The following is a 20,948-nucleotide window of genomic DNA, read 5'->3' as shown; positions in this document are numbered from 1 at the left end:
GACGTGCACGTCGCGAATGTGCCGCCACAAACTGCAAGTCTGGAAAAAACTGTTATGGTGTCCCGGATTCTCAACCTGCGGATGTTTTTCATCGCTAAAAGGGTGTTTGGAAACTTATAGCAGAACACAGATAACAACATGTTTGCTTGAGACAGCGCAAGCTAGCAGTAAGCTAAAGCTAATATTTACATTATAGCGATGACGTGACAATTCTCTCAGACCAATCAGTGATCTACAGTGTTTTCGCGTCACGTTTGGTATCAGCTCGGGTCGCTCGGGTACTACGTACTGCACCCAATGGAAAAGCTCCCAAAAGTAAGCTGACCCGACCCAAACTAAACTAAACCGTGGGGTACTATGCAATGGAAAAGCGCCATAAGTGAGCAGTAGTGACTTATATACCTTACACAGGCTTCAATCGATAGCCAGTGGAGAGAGATGAAGAGCGGAGTAACAGGATATGACACAGACGAGACTTAAACCTGCAACCACATGAGCAAGTGCATGAATACATGATTTGCCACATCTCCATCTTGTCCACGTTATCTGTATGTCAGAGCAATGCAAACTATCTGCATCTAAATGCAACATTTCAACACATGTCTACTGAGTATCTGAGCGGGTCAAACTGAATTTACTTTCTTTGTCGAATAGTAACCGTCTCTGGAAGCATGAGCACTACTTCGAATCCAGCTTTGGAGTACACGCTGGATACAGTCTAGACACAATTGCATTAGCCAAGTCTGCTAGCCAGATTTAGCAACAAGCTAATTAGAAGAATTTCAAAGCTTTTACATGACATTTTATAAAGTTATTGCTTTGGCCTGTTTAAAGTTGACACAAGAAGATGCAAGTATTTGCACAGTCTTGATAGTATTCTGACCTCAAACTAGCTTTGCTGGAACACGCCCCAACAGGCAATACAAGGAATGTATAAAAGGGGAAAGCATGTGGATTTATTCAGACTGAAACTAAAGCATGTATTGTATCATAGTCTTTCCATTACACAATTTCATTCAACCCATGCATAGTACATGTGCTTTACAAGAGCCCACTTACAATATTTCTTCCAAAACATCTGTCCCCTCATTGTTATCGGTTTTACACACAAAATATTTGAAACTAGGGATGTACCGAATTGCAGTTGATCCGTGATTCGTACGGATTACAACCCACGGTTTGGCTCGCCTGCAATTTGTGGATTAATACGCAAATTTATAAAGTTTATAATTTCCGTGTGTTTCAAAGGCTTGCAAATGTTAACAGATGCTAAAGTGAACAGTTTTAGATGCGCATTCAGTTAAATGACAAAATGACCCCACATGTTATCAGTTTATTAAGCATCATGTAAATGCGTAAAACCGTTTTCTTATATCGGGGAAAGCCCATAAATGGCATAAGTAAAAACGATACACAGGTAGTTTTTTGCTCATTACCCTGATTACGCATGCCATGTAAATAGGGATGGGCGATAATTTGCATGCGATATTATGTGCATCTCATCAGTAAAGCCAGTTCCTTGATTAGTAGTAAATTGCCATCAGCTGCTTTCAGATGGAGCGGCATTTACTACACAAAGCCGTAGTTCACTGACAAGCTGGGCCATATCGCATACATATCGCTGGCTATACGCCGAAATAATTAATGCAAAATTTCCCCAATTGTCAGTGAACTACAGCTTTGTGTAGTAAATGCCGCTCCATCTGAAAGCAGCTGATGGTGATTTACTTCTAATCACGGAACCGGCTTCAATGACGAGATGCGCAATGACAATCGCATGCAAATTATTGCCCCTCCCTGTAAACACCTTAATTGGCTCTCTCGCAATTTTGTTTATGTGTGCATGTCTCTGCGTGTGAAAGATAAACGTCACATGCGTAAGCGCGCGCACTCAAGCAGTTGGCAAACAAACGGTAAAAAATAAAAGCTCATAGTATATTTACAGGTTCTGCAGACACGATAAGAAATACAACAGTTTAGCTTAAGACAGATATTCCACCTGTTCTTCTGAACGACTATATGTACTAAAGAGGGTGACGTCACTACCTGCGAGAAATTAAATACTTGACAATCACATCACTTTCACTTCTCTTTTTTTCACAAAATTATCTTACATCATGTAAAGAACATTCTGTGAAAAAGGTCATGACTGAGTAAGGTCATGTCAAAGATTGAAATCACTGTGAAAACGATGATTGAAATTAAAATCTGATGCTCCTAATTTCATAATTAAATTATGAGACTTTAGAATGGATTTCACAGACAGGGTCACAATTAGGTAGGGGTGGCATGGTTCACAAAACCCACGGTTCGGTTCGTGTCACGATTTTAGGGCCAAGGTTTTCAGTTCTGTGCGGCTCTGGTTGTTGTTTTTTCTTTTAATCGTTAATACTCCAGAAATTTACTTCAGCATATGATATATAGCTTAATTATCCACAATTTAGGATACAGTATTAAAGGGGACAGAGAATGAGAAAAACATTTTTACCTTGTCTTTGTTGAATAATGGTAGTTGAGTAAACCCGCATTCACGAACATATAAAAAGTGCTAGACATGCTAAATATTCTCAATCTGAAAAACTGATGCTTATGACATCACAGGCATCTCCCTGCCCCTCCACTTTAAAAAAATGGCTACATTTTTTGAGTGGCAGCAAAGTCAGCCAATCAGTAATGAGATTGCAAGTTAAGCCAGTAGGGGGAGCCAAATAGGTGCAAAACCACTTGTTTAAAATCCCCCACCCTAATAGAGCTATCTGAGAGAGGTTTTTAGGAAGCTTCTAAGGCATTACAGACCCAAACAAAAAATTTGTCTACATGTCACATCACAGAACAAGGATAAATACCCCATTCAATCATTCTATGTCACCTTTAACAAAATTGTGTAATCATGCACAAACCGAATTTGACTTGACTTTCAGCACATTATGAGGACCATCTCTGAGGAAAGCTAGGTGAGATTTTGATACAGCAAGAAAGAAGACATTGATGACGTGCTTTTCATTTATTTGGCCAAAAAAAGGAGAATGTGTATTGCTATCTCTACAGGAACGTATGTGCCTTTTAGCACACAAAGATTGAACTTGAAGCACACAAAGATTAAACTGAAGAATTTACATTTATCCAACTGCCAACTTTAGTGTAGCTTTAATCCTTGTTTATACTCGATGCATTCACACGAGTGCGAGGGTGCATGTGGCAAAAATGACGTCAACACGGAGTGGGTGGTAGTGTGCGTTGATTGCGCGAGACCCCATTTCGCTTGACGGTATGCACGTCAAATTTTGTAACTTTGCATACGGCTTCGGAACCGAAGAAGCATAAGTTCCAGGAAAATCTGGCTGAGCATGACGTCTAATCATTGCGGTACCCAGTCGACTATTAACACCTCCCCAAACGTGCAGGCGCAGGTAACATATGGGCACGAGGCTACATTACACATGCGTCGAACCGTGCGACACACACAAGCTCCGAACCGAGACAAGCAAACCAAATGGTTCGAATGTTTTTTCATGTACCTTGTCACCCCTACAATTAGGTACATATGAGGAGTTTGGATGCAAAGTCACTAAACACCACCACTGTAAAAAAAACAAAAAGGGGAGTCAGCTCACACAGAGTTCACCAAAGGACAGAAAAGATTTGATCATGTTTATAATTCAACATAACAAAGCACAAACAGCTGTACATGGAAGCTTTGTCTTGACTAATGTTGAGGAGCTGATGTCATCAGTCAGATCATGTTGTAATAGTTTAGAACTGAGTCAGACATTACACGGATATAAACTGTATCTGGTACATTCTAATGTGTATGTCTAAGTTATTACAAATAAATCTTATTTCATTTAACTCTGACAAAACACTGTCAGAAAATGGTCAAAAAATTGCTCCTGCTAGCTGCCACTGGGTCTTTTTGTCCCTAGAGTTCATAATAGTACATCAGAGGTACCTGATATGTACATTTATCGGTATCAAATGCATACATATCTGTACCTAAATGGTACATATTGAGACCGTTTTAAAGGGTACTGGCCCAGTGACAGCTTGAGACACTTTCTGACCATTGTAGATGAAGCTTTCCGACTACAGATTAGTGTAAGAATGCATTGTGGAGTTTTCTTAAGATAAAGCTGTTTTAATCCACATCATCTCATCAGAGGCTTTAAAAAAAAGAGATGACAATTAGGTCATAAAGACTTGAAAACCCAATGGGACAGGGCGGTTGAGGGTAATTTTAGTCCCCACTTGCATCAAGGACTCACATAAAGACATTAGTTTTAAAAATTATAATCAGCCATACTTTACATTAAACATTACATCTAACACAAGATTGTGTTCCCAGCAAGAGCAAACAAGCAAGGCAAGCTACAGCAAAGACCCTAGAGCAGAAGATGAACTGCCTAAAAGCAAATTAAAGAGAAAGTTATATCAAAAACACAAAGACCTTTTAAAGTAGTTACTCTAACAGATATCACACAGATGGGGAATTGAGTGGTTAATATAAAACTTTAGCTTATAAAACTGAGCGGAAGTCAGAAAACGTTTAGAATTGGAATGACTGGTATAAACTAAACTTTTCAGGTCAAACACAAGACAGGCATGTCTTACATCGTACATTCTCCTGAACCAAAGACTCCAAAAGAAAGGAAATGTGCCTGGCTAACCTTAAAAGCAGAATGAATTTATACACAACACAACAGATCATGATCATTTTTCTAAGGGTTATTAATGATGAAAAACCAGGCAATAAATACTGGCAACCATATCAGTGAATTTTTATATTGGCCAATAATCGGTAACTGCCGATAAAAAAAAATTCACACTATCGATAGTTTAAAATTAGCCAATAGTATTGGCGGTTATATCCTTTTAATCAAAAGAAAACAGAAAATGCAATGAATTTTAACTAGTATGTGTATTTAAAATGTAAAGAAACATCACTAGTTTAATGTTTAATATTAATGGGCATTAATTTTGAATGAAAACCATTCAGAAAATGTAAACTTCAGAATTTAGTTAAAGGGGACAAATCATGACATTTTTCATGTTTAAGTTCTATAATTGGGTTCCCAGTGCTTCTATCAATCTAGAAAATGTGAAAAAGATCAACCCAGCAACTTAGTTTTGGTAAAACCATTCTCTGCAAGCATGTGGAAAAAAAATAGGTCATTGAAATTTGGCTCCCCTTGTGATGTCAGAAGGGGATAATACTGCTCGTTAATTGGCACATTTTTGCTCACACCTACAAAGTGGCAATTTTAACATGTTATAGGGGTGGTTTCCCGGACATGGATTAGCTTAAACCAGGACTAGGCCTTAGTTTAAATAGTAAATATAACTAGTTTTAACAAACCTGTCTTACTAAAAACATTATTTGTGTGCATTTTGAGGCAAAACAGAGGGCACTGATGTATTTTAAGATATGTCAGTGCAAGATGTTCTCAGTTTGGAGCCCCCTTACATTTATTTTAGTCTAGGACTAGTCTTATCCCTGTCCGTGAAACCGCCCCATAATCAATTATCTATATGATATTTTAAGCTAAAACTTTACATACGTAGTCAGGGAACACCAAAGATGAATTTGACATTTAAAAAAGTCTTGTGAAATGTCCCTTTTAATGCAATCTAATATAACCATCAAAAAATCTATATCGGCATCGGTAGATATCAGTCTGAATAATCGTCTTAGATACATTTAATATTTGGTGCATCTCTAATTTTTCTTAAAGGGATAGTTCGGTTAAAAATGATATTAAACCCATGATTTACTCAACCCCAAGCTGTCCGAGTTGCATATGTCCATCGTTTTTCAGACAAACACATTTTCGGATATTTTATAAAATGTTTTAGATCTTTCAGTTGATTAAATGTAATGTTACGGGGTCCACCCATAGTCCACGACCTTCAAGTCCAAAAAAAGTGCGTCCATCCTTCACAAATTAAATCCAAACGGCTCCAGGATGATAAACAAAGGTCTTCTGAGGGTAATCCACGCGGTGTTGTTGTAGAAATATCCATATTTAAAACTTTATTAACAAAAATAAATACCTTCCGGTAGAGCCGCCATCTTAGTTGTGTCCGCATTCAGGAGAGAGTATTAGCGTAGTGTACGCATTTTTCTTAGTGACGTATGACAAATTCGGAGGGCGGGGGCACAGAGCAGCAGCAGAGTAGCCTGCATAGGCTGCGTAAGCTCTCATCCTGAATGCGGACGCGACTAAGATGGCGGTGCTACAGGAAGGTATTTACTTTCGTTAATAACGTTTTAAATATGGATATTTCTACAACAACACCGCGCGGATTACTCTCAGAAGACCTTTGTTTATCATCCTGGAGCCGTTTGGATTTCATTTGTGAAGGATGGACGCACTTTTTTTGGACTTGAAGGTCGTGGACTATGGGTGGACCCCGTAACATTACATTTAATCAACTGAAAAATCTAAAACATTTTATAAAATATCCGAAAATGTGTTTGTCTGAAAAACGATGGACATATGCAACTCGGACAGCTTGGGGGTGAGTAAATCATGGGTTTAATATCATTTTTGGCCGAACTATCCCTTTAATATTCAGCAGTAAAAGATGATTTCACTGTTAAATCCAAAACATCTGTTTAACAATTAAAATGTTGCATTTCTCTAGCAATGGTAAACGGTGATGACCACAACACTGTGTATACTAACTATTCCTGACCATTTATCTACAAATCACTCCCTTTTGCACACATATACACACACTTCCTCTCCAGAGCCCAGATGTTTCCCAATCCCTGATTATCCCAAATTAAGAATGTCAGATCAGATCAGCCCACCAAAATTGCCACAAAAAACATTGTCCATCTGAGGAAACATCACTGACGCACCAGATGATTATAATGACAGCTACAATAAACAGACATGGGAATGTTTTAGCGTTGAAAAACCATTCACCTAAAGTCACTAGAAAAGTGTGGAAACAAAACATAATATAAAAGCACTTAAGAATGCACAAATTATCAAAATCAGTTGATCTCAACACCTTGAAGCCAGGTTTTTGCAATGGAATCATGTATACCAGGGACATACAAAAATATATCTGCAGCCAATAACTTAATGACCACGTATCCAATCAAGGCTTCTCAGGATAGACAAAAAAAGGCATTTAAATAAGAAAAATCAGCCATGTCATGTCAAATTACTGTTGAGCCTACGTAAGCCATACTATGTATTGAGCTCTAACCTGTAAATGCCAAAGTGTTTACCGTGTTAAGAAGCCCATGTGAGAGCCACTGATCAAACCTGAAACTGGCCAATGATGTTTAAAATGTGTTTTTATTGTTTCAAAGAAAACTGCATATGCAATGTTGGGGTGGGAAAATCTGACCTTTGATCAGCATAAAAGTTAAGCATAAGTTTTTTACAGGTCAAAAACAAGACAGGCATGCAGTGACTCACTTTCACTCTTTCTTTTCCTTCTATAGGGGCATTATGGGGGTTTCATATGACTAAGAAAATCAGTTATCAAGTATTTCATTGCGTCAGTCAGATAACTGTTTGTGTTTATATTTTGAGATAGTAAGGGGCAGTTTACACGACAGCATTTTTAACCGTTAATTGGAAAGTATGTGGTTTGACTGTTTGCTTACATGACGCATTTTAGGAAAAACACAAACTTTCAATCATGCGTTTCAAAGTGCAGGTTTTTGAAAACAACGCCTTTGTCATCTTCGTGTACACTACATTAACATGAATTTTTCGGTCGGTAACATCATATGCATCTGTTAAGCGGCATTTATTACACAGACCCGTAGTTCACCGAGAAGCTAGGCAAAATCGGGTTCATAATCGAGGAAAATCAACTCCGATTATCTATGCAATTTTGCCTAGCTTCTCAGTGAACTACGGGTCTGTGTAGTAAATGGCGCTCCATCTGAAAGCAGCTGATGGCGATTTACTTCAAATCACAGAACCGGCTTTGCTGATGACACGCGCATGATAATCGCAGTTGATTTTTTGCACAGCCCTAATTTCAATGCAGTTTAAAATTACAGCTTCAAAGTGCTCTAAATGATCTCAACTGTGGCATAAGGTCTTATCTAGCGATCTTCATTATCGCAAAAAAGTACTTTTAAACCACAACTTCTCGTTTAGCACCAGCAGTGTGATGCCTCATGTATTGTGCAATCACGTTGAGGTCACCCGTTACATGTGAAACGTACACATGCGTACCATGTGATATTAATTTTTTTCATTCCACATACAACAACTGCAGAATGGTCCTCTATCTCCTCACATGTTTTTCATCAAATACTTTCACTTTAAATCTGCTTAATCCCAGTCTCAGGCCATTCAGAAATACCAGTTAGTTGGAAAAATCCATTTAGAGTCTGACCAAAAAAATGTATATTAAATGTAAATGTAAATTATAATTTATAAGAAAACATGTCAGACGCACTTAAAGGGTTTTGCATTAGAGCTCTTCATAAAGGTCTGTTCAGTTTGTGCCTACTTAATGTAAGACATTTCAATTTCGAAATAATGTAAAATGTGCATGAAGGCACTATATGTGAAATAGCAGAACAATGTTTTAAAGAAAACAAAGCATTTTGAAATACATAATGCGCACCAGCAGTGTGATGCGTCAGCGCGACATTATGAAATACGTAATCACGTCAAAAGGTCACACGTTACATGTGAAACACACACTTGTGGACCATTTTATAAATTAATTAGTTTCATTCCACAACCACATAAAACAACGTCGAAATGGTCCTTTATCTCCTCACGTGTTATACATTAATTTAATACTTTCACTTCAAATCTGCTTAATCCCAGTCTCAGGCCATTCAGAAATTCAGGTTTTTTTGGCAGAATCCATTCAGAGTCTGATAAAAAATTCTAATTTACTTGAAAACATGTCAGACGCACTTAGAGGGTTTTGCATTAGAGCTCGTCATAGAGGTCTGTTCAGTTTGGGCCTACTTACTGAAGGACCCCTCAATTTTGAAATAATGTAAAATGTGCTATGAAGACACTATATGTGAAATAGCAGAACAATGTTTTGAAGAAAACAACGCATTTTGAAATACATAATGCGCACCAGCAGTGTAATGCGTGACCTTATGTATTATGTAATCATGTCAAAAGGTCACACGTTACGTGAAACACACACTTGTGGACCATTTTATATTCATTAGTTTCATTCCACATACAACAACGTCGAAATGGTCCTCTATAGGGCTGTCAAATTTTAATTCGAATTTCGAATATTCGTCGAATGTAAAAAAAATATGCATATTCGAACGTAAAACTTTGCATTCGAATTTTACCTGTGTCAGGAAGCTCACGCAACTTGATGATGACGTAACTGACGCGGATTGTTATACAGAGCGGCTCAGCCAACTATGCGGAGCAATTGCCAGCGTTATTCATTTGAAAAATAGCAAGAAAAGACAGTGGGGATTACGAGTCGGACAGAATACATATTAAAAGGGCTGTGTGATGCTTCTTTGGTTTTTGGAGCATCAACTGGAATTCAACCGCAAAGTGAAACTAACTGAGATGACAGAATTAGTGTCGTCTGCTTCTAAATGCAGTTTTAAAGTTTAAAATAACTGATCAACACGAAAGTGCCATAATACAGCTGCTTGTTTAGCAACATTAAAACCATATGTGCATCTACAGAGTCCACACCGCATATGAGAGAGTTGCAATGTAACGCCGCGTTGGCTTTATTTTAATAACTGACTGAAAACTTGACTTTCACCTGGAAATTTGATATGCAAGTTTTTCATCAACATTATCTACGTGAAATATAAACATGATGATCATCTGCCAACTCGACTGTTTCAGCACGTCCTCTATTAATTACGGAGAGTCTGCTTTATTAACGGCTTCGCTCTGCGCGTAAGTTAAACATTTCTGTTCTGTACTTTATTACTCGCATATATTTCTACATATTTTCAACCAAGGAACCAACAAAATATTATATAAGTTGTTGTGAATAGCGTTTAAGCTTGACAAAATTTAAATGACTAATGATCTTTCCCACTTATTTTGGCTTAAATAAAGATTCATTCGTTTTTATACTTTATTAGAAACACGTAAATTTATCTACTTATATATTATATAAAATGCCCTATATTAATATGCATTGTCTATGTATGGCATTCGTTTTGTACATTTACAGGTGCACAAATACACTGGTTAATTTTGATTTCATTAAGACACCGTTGTGTTCTGTATTGACTGAGGCTCTGTACATTTTTTTTAAATTTAATTAATGTATGGTACATAAAATAATATGTACATTTTGCATTTTGCACTTCCAGATTTCTATGTGCACTTTTGTTCCTTTGCATATGAATTTATGAAATTATGTTTAATTTATTAGTGTTTATAACATTCGTTTTAACAAAAAATATGCTGTACATGATTTGTTTATATCATTGGGGCTTTGTGCTGCGCCCTCTTGTGGGATTTTAGGAGTATTTTCTCCAAGATAAAGTAGGTCTTTATAATTCGAATATAATTCGAATTTTATTATTTTTCAAGGACGAATTTCGAATGTACTTGTTCAGCCATTTTGACAGCCCTAGTCCTCTATCTCCTCATGTGTTATACATAAATTGAATACTTTCCCTTCAAATCTGCTTAATCCCAGTCTCAGGCCATTCAGAAATGGTCAACAACGTCGAAAGGTCCCTTATCTCCTCACTGGAGCGGTAGTTTCGCATACGTCATGCGTGACCTTTCGACGTGATTATGTAATACGTAAAGTCACGCTGGCGCATCACAAGGCTAGTGCAAAACAAGAAGTTGTGGTTTAAAAGTATATATGTTTTATTTTTGTTGGTGAAAATGATGATCATTTCACTAGATAAGACCCATATGCCTTGGTTGAAATCGTTTAGAGCCTTTTGAAGCTGCTTTGAAACTAGTGGTCGACCGATATGTTTTTTTTTTGGCCAATACCGATATTAAGAAAGCTGTATGGCCAAATGGCTGATATGTGATATGAGACCGATATAACACAAATGTAATTACAGTAAAAAGAGAGAAACAGAAAATTGGTGGAACTACATAAACATTTGTTATGCATAACATATAAATATATAAATCTGACATCTCACGGTACTGTTTGAGTAAGTGTGTTGAACTAGTGTGGTGTTGTGTGTGACAAAACATAATGTAATGTTAAAAAGTGAATAATGATTGGTCATTTTACTGTCTGTCAGACTTATATACATTGTGACACGGATTGTCTTTTCATTACAAACAACAAATTTAAATAATAGAGAAATTTACTGGCCCATAGAAAAGATTTATTGGACGATGCTGATAATAAAAAAATCCAAATACTGGCCGATATATCCGCCTCTGCAATACATCTGTCTATCATTAATTGAAACTGAATTGAAACTGTAAAGTTTACTGTTAAGGTCCACTAAATATGGAGAAAAGTCCTGGAATGTTTTCCTCAAAAAACTTAAAGGAGCATTTCACCCGTAGAAACATTAATCTTGAAAGTGCGTCATATTTGTAGTCGAAATTTAACATACATTTCGAATTTGGTGCCTATTTGACCGAGAAAAGGGGTGTTTGTAGTCTCACCCCCTCAACAAAGATATAGGACTTCCTGCTTTCAATGATGCAAAATTATGATTTTTACATCATTGAAAGAAGGAAGTGCAACACTGAAATCTGTATTTCTCCTGTCTCAGCGGAAACTGAGGAAATGATGCATGACCATTCAAAAACATGACTGGGGTTCTAACTATACAAAGCTTAAAGGATTAGTCAATTTTCTTAAAAGAAAAATCCAGATAATTTACTCACCACCATGTCATCCAAAATGTTGATGTCTTTCTTTGTTCAGTCGAGAAGAAATTATGTTTTTTGAGGAAAACATTGCAGGATTTTTCTAATTTTAATGGACTTTAATAGAGCCCAACATTTAATACTTAACTCAACACTTAACGTTTTTTTTTCAACGGAGTTTCAAAGGACTCTAAACAATCCCAAACAAGGCATAAGGGTCTCATCTAGCAAAACGATTGTCATTTTTGACAATAAAAATAACAAATATACACTTTTAAACCACAACTTCTCGTCATCTAGATCCGGTCGTGATGCGCCAGCTGACCCCACGCAATACGTCATCACGTCAAGAGGTCACAGAGGACGAATGCGAAACTCCGCCCAAGTGTTTACATGCGTCTTGAAAGAGGACTGTTCCTACGTTGTTGTATGTCAACTGATACTAATTAATGTCTTTGTGGCAGTTTATTGTTTAAAATGGTCCGCAAATGTGCGTTTTATATATGTAACACGTGACCTCCCTACGTCACTACGCATTTACGTTAGGTCGCGCTGGACCGGACCTACATGAAAAGTTGTGGTTTAAAAGTACATTTTTTTTTTCTTGTCAAAAATGACAATCGTTTTGCTAGATAAGACCCTTATGCCTCGTTTGGGATCGTTTATAGACCTTTGAAACTCCGTTGAAAAAAACTGTTAAGTGTTGAGTTAAGTATTAAATGTTGGGCACTATTAAAGTCCATTAAAATGAGAAAAATCCTGCAATGTTTTCCTCAAAAAACATAATTTCTTCTGGACTGAACAAAGAAAGACATCAACATTTTGGATGACATGGTGGTGAGTAAATTATCTGGATTTTTCTTTTAAGAAAATGGAATATTCCTTTAATGCAAATGGGTGAAGTGTCCCTTTAATTTCTTTTCGACTGAACAAAGAAAGACATGAATATCTTGGATGATATGGGGGTGAGTAAATTATCATAATTTTTTTTTATAAAAAAAAAAAAGTTAAAACAAGTAACATCTGCAAGACATTATCTAAAAACTACCAGTTTTTCACAAAAATTGCAATTTCTTTTAACCAGCTGCCCCCTAGGATATTTTACTAGATGTATAAAATCAAGTACTTGGATCACGTGATCTTTCCGTAGTTTATCACATTATGAGCATTTTATTATTATATTTGATGTGAAAATGTTAGGTTTAAAACAAACCTAAAAAACATCCTGCCAAAAACATTTTGTGAATACACTTAATAAACTGTCACTTGGTTTAAAATATTGAGGCATGCCAAGAAGCTAAAAAGTCCAAAACATCATAGAGTGTCACATGCTACTGACGCACATAGCCTACATAGGGGAACCTGAAAAAATGTCACTAACAAAGGTACTGCATGAAACAACTCATATCGGGAAAATCCAGTAATGAAAAGTCATTAAGCAATAACCGCGGCATACTGTCACAAGCATAACTGCCGATCTGATATGCCTAAATGACAACCGGTCTCAGCTCACATTCCTGCTGAAAGTAACATTGCAACACAACAACAGCTGTGTGGGTTTATTGAAAGTTAAAAGTGTGTCCTACCTACGGAAGAAGAGTCGTCATGGTCGGAGCTCAAGTATCCATCACTGCGCCTGTCAGGTGTGCTGCGTCCGGAGCCATGAAAGCCGCGAAGCGCCAGTGAGGGAGACATTCTCCCATCATCAGAGTCCAAATCTCGATTTATACGGATCAGGGGGTTCCCCCGACGACAATCCTGGACTTTGCTTTTGGGATTAACAATATTTTTTTGCAAGAAGTTCTCGTTTAGTGCCTCGTCTTCGTAGTCGTGGTCGCTGTCGCTGTCCCGTCGCTCGACAACGAGTTTACCGTCCGGCTGAGAGACGTCACGATCCGGTGTATGTTCTTCTTGGACATCCCCGGGCTTTTTGCGAGGGGGTACGAGAATGGGCTTACCTGTCTTACTGCCTTTCAGCACGTCATGATGGGACCCATCGACGCATTTACTTGCGGGGGCTGTTATGCTAGTGTTGCCCCTCTCTAAACTCTCGTCCTCCGGATTGTTAACCCATCTATGGTCGTAACTTTTCTTTTTCTGAGCGATGGTGGCCTGCAGGTAAATCACCTTGAACTTTTCCTCAGACAGCGCCTGCTGTAACTTCTTCAGGTTGGCTTTGCATTTCTCCAGCTCGGTTTCTATGTCCTCCACCGAACTGAGGTTCATCACAGGCACCTCGCCTTCTGGAAACTCGTTTTTCCAATGCTTCTCGAATTCCTCCTGTTCCCACATTCTCACGCGCTACAGTATGTAATCCAATATAGAGGAAAAAGTCAGTAAAGACGTTTCGGATGCTCTGTAACGGCTCGGACTCACCGTATTAATTTCCTGCGATCATTTTGACTTTCACGCATCGCGCACTGCATATCCACACGCACGAGAGATCATTTTACAACTGAAAAAACTTTCGGCTTCCGCTACATTGGAAAGTTTTGACGTCACCCGGACACGGAGCCAATCAGATTCGCCGGCCTTTCAGATTCAGACGTGCACAATCCTGTGGTTGCTGTATTACACATCATTAAAGCCCCACCTGTTGAGTAAATATGCATCAGATTATTACACATGAAAAAAGTAAAATACGTTATATAAAGTTAAACAACAAAAGTGCAGATTTACATAGCAGTAGCAACAAATAAAGCAACACAAAGCTGAATCTAATAAGTCGAATTATGAAGAGGATCAAATAACAACAAATTGTTAAAAAGTATAACATACAATAATTCTGAATAGAATAAACATTAAAAATACAAAAAAGTACATTTAAAAAAAAAATCTTTATTAACAAAGAGTTTTGCAGAGTAAACTGAAAGATCCCCAAAAAGATTGTCATAAAACACTGGCCCATTAAAAAAGTAGGTCTACAGAAAATTTTAAAATACTATTTTGATTCTGATTCTGATGAATATATTTAGAATGCAACTATTATTATTATTATTATTATTATTTTCAATTTATTTCAATTTATTTTAATTATTTTCAAGTTTTTTTATTATTACAAGCAAACACTGATTAACATAAATCAAAGAAAACAAATAACCTATTGTCAAAACATACATTTTGATGAAGTATAAAAATAATACAGATGAAAAATCATCATTATCGTTATTACTTTTATTATTATTATTATTATTATTATTATTATAAGTGACATCTGTTTTTGGGGCTCTATATACTGTATTATGTGTACTGTATATAAATACCTTTATATATTATTATTTTTTAGGATGTTTTGATATCATTAAATTATAAGAATGCTATTATATGTTTTAGCATCTTGATCTTAATCCTAAATTATTTGTTGAGTTCTACTAGCAAGATGCACAATTTGATCATTAATTTTATATTGTATAATCTGCAGGTAAAGTGTGACTATTGCACTGTATTGTGCTGGAAGAGTCTGGCTATTCGTGCATATATCGAGTATCATCAAATTTCACTCTATTTTATTAAAGGATCCTAAAGTACATTTGAGGTAGGACTTTTATCCCAAATTGAGTAATTCATGGTCCATCTCCTGCCAGGACTCATTCTTTATTCGCATTCCACTTCTCACCCCGGTGTCAATGCTATTAGCAAAGCATCAGAGGACAAACTTGATATGGGTATCATCATGTCGCTGGAGAACTCAACTGGCTGGGCTCCAGCAGTTCTGTGAGAAACTAAAGATGAGAGATGTGTGTACTGATAGCCCCAGATCACATTGGAGATGGGTTAAGATCTGCTGCATGGATCAATGATGGAGGTAGACCAAATGCTATATCTTTTTTTCTTTTGAAGCAACTGCTAAAATTTTAACATTAAACTCGCTGAAATTTGGGTGAATCTAGTAAGAATTCACATCAGAGTTAGAAATTTCATTTTGTGCATGCAGTGCATACACATTTGATAAATACATTTGTTCCTTGGAAATTGAAGCCATGACCTTTGGACTGTTAACACAAAGCTCTACCCACTAAACACAGGATAACACAAGACTGTAAGAGCCTTTACACATGTATGTTCATGCATTAGTACCAGACATTCAAATGCTTGAGTTAGGCATTACAGAAATACATCTTAATATTTCATGAGTTTTTGCATTATTGGATCTCAATTTTTGCTGTGTTCCTACTTCAACCCTTTATAAAAAGTAGTTGTGTGGGACATTCAGTGCTTTAAAAAGCAGTTTATGTATAGACGGTTTCATGCAGTAACAAGCGGCTTTTGTGGTCATCACGTAACTTCCGTTAACTCTGATAAGAATAAATAACAACAAAGTCATTTTAAAGTAGTTCATTTGTATAACAAGCATAATCAACACGTAGATTTCTTAGGAAATCCAAAAAAAAAATTATTTTCAATGAGGATTTGTTCAAGAGTTCAGTTTAGCAACTAGTCAGACCGTTAAAAAAAAAACTGAAACCGGAAGTTAAGTTTTGACCAGACGCTTAACCGCGACAACGCACATGCGACTGATGAAACCGTCTATAGCGATAGTGTGATCCAAAACTTAAAAACAAAATCTATGATATAAAATAAAAGTTTTAGAAATTGTATGCTGTAAAATAAATAAGAAAACTTAACAATTTTGTTCTATTTCTATGTCACTTTTCAAATTGAAAAAACGCTTGCCTATAATAAAGCACAAGATGCTCTTTAACCCCTTACCATGTGCAGCCATTTTGATATGGGGGGAGGTGAAGGACACCTTCACATTTATATAACTCTGGCATTTTTTGGACTAAAAGCCTAATCTTGGTCTTTATTTAAAGAAGACACTGAAAAAAACGTGTCTGGACGTGAACATATTACATTTACAGTTTACATTTACTTTAATAAATAAAAATAATGCAATAAAGTAATATTGTATACATACAATTATGTTTGACACCAGAAATAAAAAATATAAAATAGACATAAGTCTAAATTAGCTCTGAATTTCATGTTAAAGAGCACCAATGGTCCGATTCAGGTTTTTACCTTTGGTGTGTAAGTGTGCATTAGTACATGTTTACCAAATGCAACCGGGTACAAACCCCAAAGTAAATGATGACGCGAGTTATCGTCTCCAACGTAAATCTCTTTTCTTGGACTACAACAAACACATGGATTGTAGGCAACAGTTTACTTCCTGGGATTTGGTGATGTAGACAAGATCGACATTATCATAATTCTTCCCGCTTCGGACTCACAGCCTGTAAGTTAACTCCTGTTAGCATTGCATTGTGACCGAATCTTTCAAACATGGTAAGGAGCGTCACATTTCCGGCTGACATCAGAGGTATTCAGGCCAATCACAACGTACTGATCAGCTGGCCAATCAGGAACCCAGAGCTTTTCAAATCCATGCATTTCAGGAAGAGGGTGAAATCTGAAGCTACAAAAATGTATGGTATGTGGAAAATAATGTTTTTTTAACCATAAACCACAGGAACATTGTATTATCCACAAAATACCGTTTTAGCCATGAAATAGGCGCTCTTTAAAATCACAAAAAAGGAGGTTTGTGTCACACATTGTGTGGTTTTACCAACAATGGCCACTAGGTGTCAACGGTTTGCTGCATACTCTTGTCACAAATTAATACATTTGCGAAGTGTTGCAAACCAAGTGCTCTTCCACCACATATTATAGTTCTCATTTTTTAACTGCTTAAAAAATTTAGTTTTATTTTGTGCTACCATACTTACTTTTGTAACTACTCATGTAAGAGTCTTTAAATTGGGAAAACATGGAAGTGTTTGGTGACTTCTAAATTCATCACTGTTTGGATCCAAAGGAATGAATGGGGCTAGGCTAAATGCTAACACATTCATGAGGCGCTGTACAAAGATAAAGTGCACGCATTGAAAAAAGATAGGTATGTATTCATTTGTCCAAGTTGTGGTGAGAACAAAGAAATATTGAAAAACAGTGGTGTTTTCCTTTAACTTCAAGCTTGTTATTGTCACCACAATTGAGTTTTGTATTTAAAGAGTTCAACAGAATAAAGAAAATGTTAAGGACAACATGAGGGTGAGAAAATTATGATTTTTTGTGTAAACTAGTGCTTTCTATCTATAAAAGTATTTTGAGTTACAAAGCATATCTTGTGTTACATGAGAAAGAGGAGATTTATTGATGCTAATTGAGTCAAACATCTGACAGGCAGATCATCTTATTCTCTCTTCAGCTCTTAAAAATAAAGGTGCTTCACGATGCCATATAGAAGAACCATTTTTGGCTGAATGGTTTAATAAAACAACATTTAACATCTAAACAACCTTTCTGTTCACATAGTTATCTATAAAGTCATACATTGTGGTTTATCCAACAATTATCAGTTATTTTAGATACACTAAATTCGCCAGACAGAAAAAACTGGCATCACACTGAACAGAAACTGAAGACCTGATTAGATCATGCGGTAGCACTTTATTTTACAGTACGTGTACTTACAGTGTACATATATGGTAAATAAGATGTACTTACCGACAAATGTGTGGTACTTACTTTTAGGTATCTACAAGGTAAGTAATTGGTATCATTACTGTACTTACCAGTAGTACATACTTGGTAGTTAAAATGTAACTCTAGATAAGTACTGGGTAATAACATATACATACGTATAGTGTAGGTATACTGTAACTAACTAGAAACACTACTCTACTTACAAATGAATGTACAATATAAGTATTTAGTATTTACATGCAAGTTAGGGTAAATGACAGGTATTTAAAGTGTACATATATGATAACTAATATCAAACACTACTGTACTTACAAATTGTATATACATGATAAGTGTGTTGTACCTGCAGGTAAATGTAAGTTATACTTATACAATACCTATATGATAAGAACAAACATTACTGATGTGCCATTTTGGTACTCAGTATCTTTGTCCTTTAAACCAAGCATTAAATAACCGTATGCATTAACTACTGGGTACATTCACTAGTACATCCATGGTAACTACATGGAAACAGGACTGTAAAATAAAGTGTTGCTTTTTACACAGTTACTATATAGGACCTACCACCTAAGATATAGCATCATATACATGTCACTTTGAGGCAAACCCAACCATTGACTATCCTACGCATTAACTACTGGGTACATTCACTAGTACGTCCATGGTAACTACATGGAAACAGGACTGTAAAATAAAGTGTTGCTTTTTACACAGTTATTATATAGGACCTACCACCTAAGATATAGCATCATATACATGTCACTGTGAAGTGAAGCAAATCCAACCATTGACTATAATACGTATTAACTACTGGGTACATTCACTAGTACGTCCATGGTAACTACATGGAAACAGGACTGTAAAATAAAGTGTTGCTTTTTACACAGTTATTATATAGGACCTACCACCTAAGATATAGCATCAAATACATGTCACTGTGAAGCAAACCCAACCATTGAATATCATACATATTAACTACTGGGTACATTCACTAGTACGTCCATGGTAACTACATGGAAACAGGACTGTAAAATAAAGTGTTGCTTTTTACACAGTTATTATATAGGACCTACCACCTAAGATATAGCATCATATACATGTCACTGTGAACTGAAGCAAATCCAACCATTGACTATAATACGTATTAACTACTGGGTACATTCACTAGTACGTCCATGGTAACTACATGGAAACAGGACTGTAAAATAAAGTGTTGCTTTTTACACAGTTATTATATAGGACCTACCACCTAAGATATAGCATCAAATACATGTCACTGTGAAGCAAACCCAACCATTGAATATCATACATATTAACTACTGGGTACATTCACTAGTACGTCCATGGTAACTACATGGAAACAGGACTGTAAAATAAAGTGTTGCTTTTTACACAGTTATTATATAGGACCTACCACCTAAGATATAGCATCATATACATGTCACTGTGAAGTGAAGCAAATCCAACCATTGACTATAATACGTATTAACTACTGGGTACATTCACTAGTACGTCCATGGTAACTACATGGAAACAGGACTGTAAAATAAAGTGTTGCTTTTTACACAGTTATTATATAGGACCTACCACCTAAGATATAGCATCAAATACATGTCACTGTGAAGCAAACCCAACCATTGAATATCATACATATTAACTACTGGGTACATTCACTAGTACGTCCATGGTAACTACATGGAAACAGGACTGTAAAATAAAGTGTTGCTTTTTACACAGTTATTATATAGGACCTACCACCTAAGATATAGCATCAACCATTGTACAGTAGGTTTCTAGTTAGTTACAGTATACATACATACACCATATATGCCTTTCATTAACTTACACTGGCCTACAGGTACAACACACTTATCATGTATATACTATTTGTAAGTACAGTAGTGTTTCTTGTTAGTTACAGTATACATACACCATATGTGCCAGTCATTTATTTATGACCTACAGGTACCATACACTTATCATGTATATACAATTTGTAAGTACAGTAGTGTTTGATATTAGTTATCATATATGTACACTTTAAATACCTGTCATTTACCCTAACTTGCATGTAAATACTAAATACTTATATTGTACATTCATTTGTAAGTACAGTAGTGTTTCTAGTTAGTTACAGTATACCTACACTATACGTATGTATATGTTATTACCCAGTACTTATCTAGAGTTACATTTTAACTACCAAGTATGTACTACTGGTAAGTACAGTAATGATACCAATTACTTACCATGTAGATACCTAAAAGTAAGTACCACACATTTGTCGGTAAGTACAACTTATTTACCATATATGTACACTGTAAGTACACGTACTGTAAAATAAAGTGCTACCGATCATGCTTTATTTGATACGCATCAATGCATTTCACTCAGACCTTGAATAACAGCCAAAGAAAGACAGTCCTCTGTACAGTCAGACTTGTTTCGTGTGTAATATTATATTAAAGGTTTGCACAATATTTCAATTGAGAAAGAACTGTAATGTCTTCTGTTGGATTACTAATACTTTTGGACTCAAGTCATATAAATAAAAGCAATTGGCTACTGGTTTCTGCATTATAGATATCTTGGTTCAGTTACCAGGGTGATTTGCACTACAATACATAAAAAACTGATCAATTTAAGTTGGGAACA

At 36.2% G+C, this 20,948-nt stretch overlaps 1 protein-coding gene across 1 annotated transcript in view; it reads right to left on the bottom strand.

Annotated features, from left to right (window-relative positions):
- The window catches only part of abr (ABR activator of RhoGEF and GTPase), a 178,746-nt gene extending 164,488 nt beyond the window's left edge, over positions 1-14,258 (bottom strand). The window contains exon 1 of the mRNA XM_065284256.1: positions 13,385-14,258. Within this exon, the coding sequence (XP_065140328.1) occupies positions 13,385-14,090 (706 nt within the window). The 5' untranslated portion in view covers positions 14,091-14,258. The remainder of the gene's footprint in view (positions 1-13,384) is intronic.
- Between the last annotated feature and the right edge of the window lie 6,690 nt (positions 14,259-20,948).

Source organism: Paramisgurnus dabryanus, chromosome 5, assembly GCF_030506205.2.
Source record: "Paramisgurnus dabryanus chromosome 5, PD_genome_1.1, whole genome shotgun sequence".
Classification (NCBI taxonomy): Eukaryota; Metazoa; Chordata; class Actinopteri; order Cypriniformes; family Cobitidae; genus Paramisgurnus; species Paramisgurnus dabryanus.
Note: the sequence above shows the minus strand (reverse complement) of the source record. Positions and strands in the feature narration are given on the sequence as shown.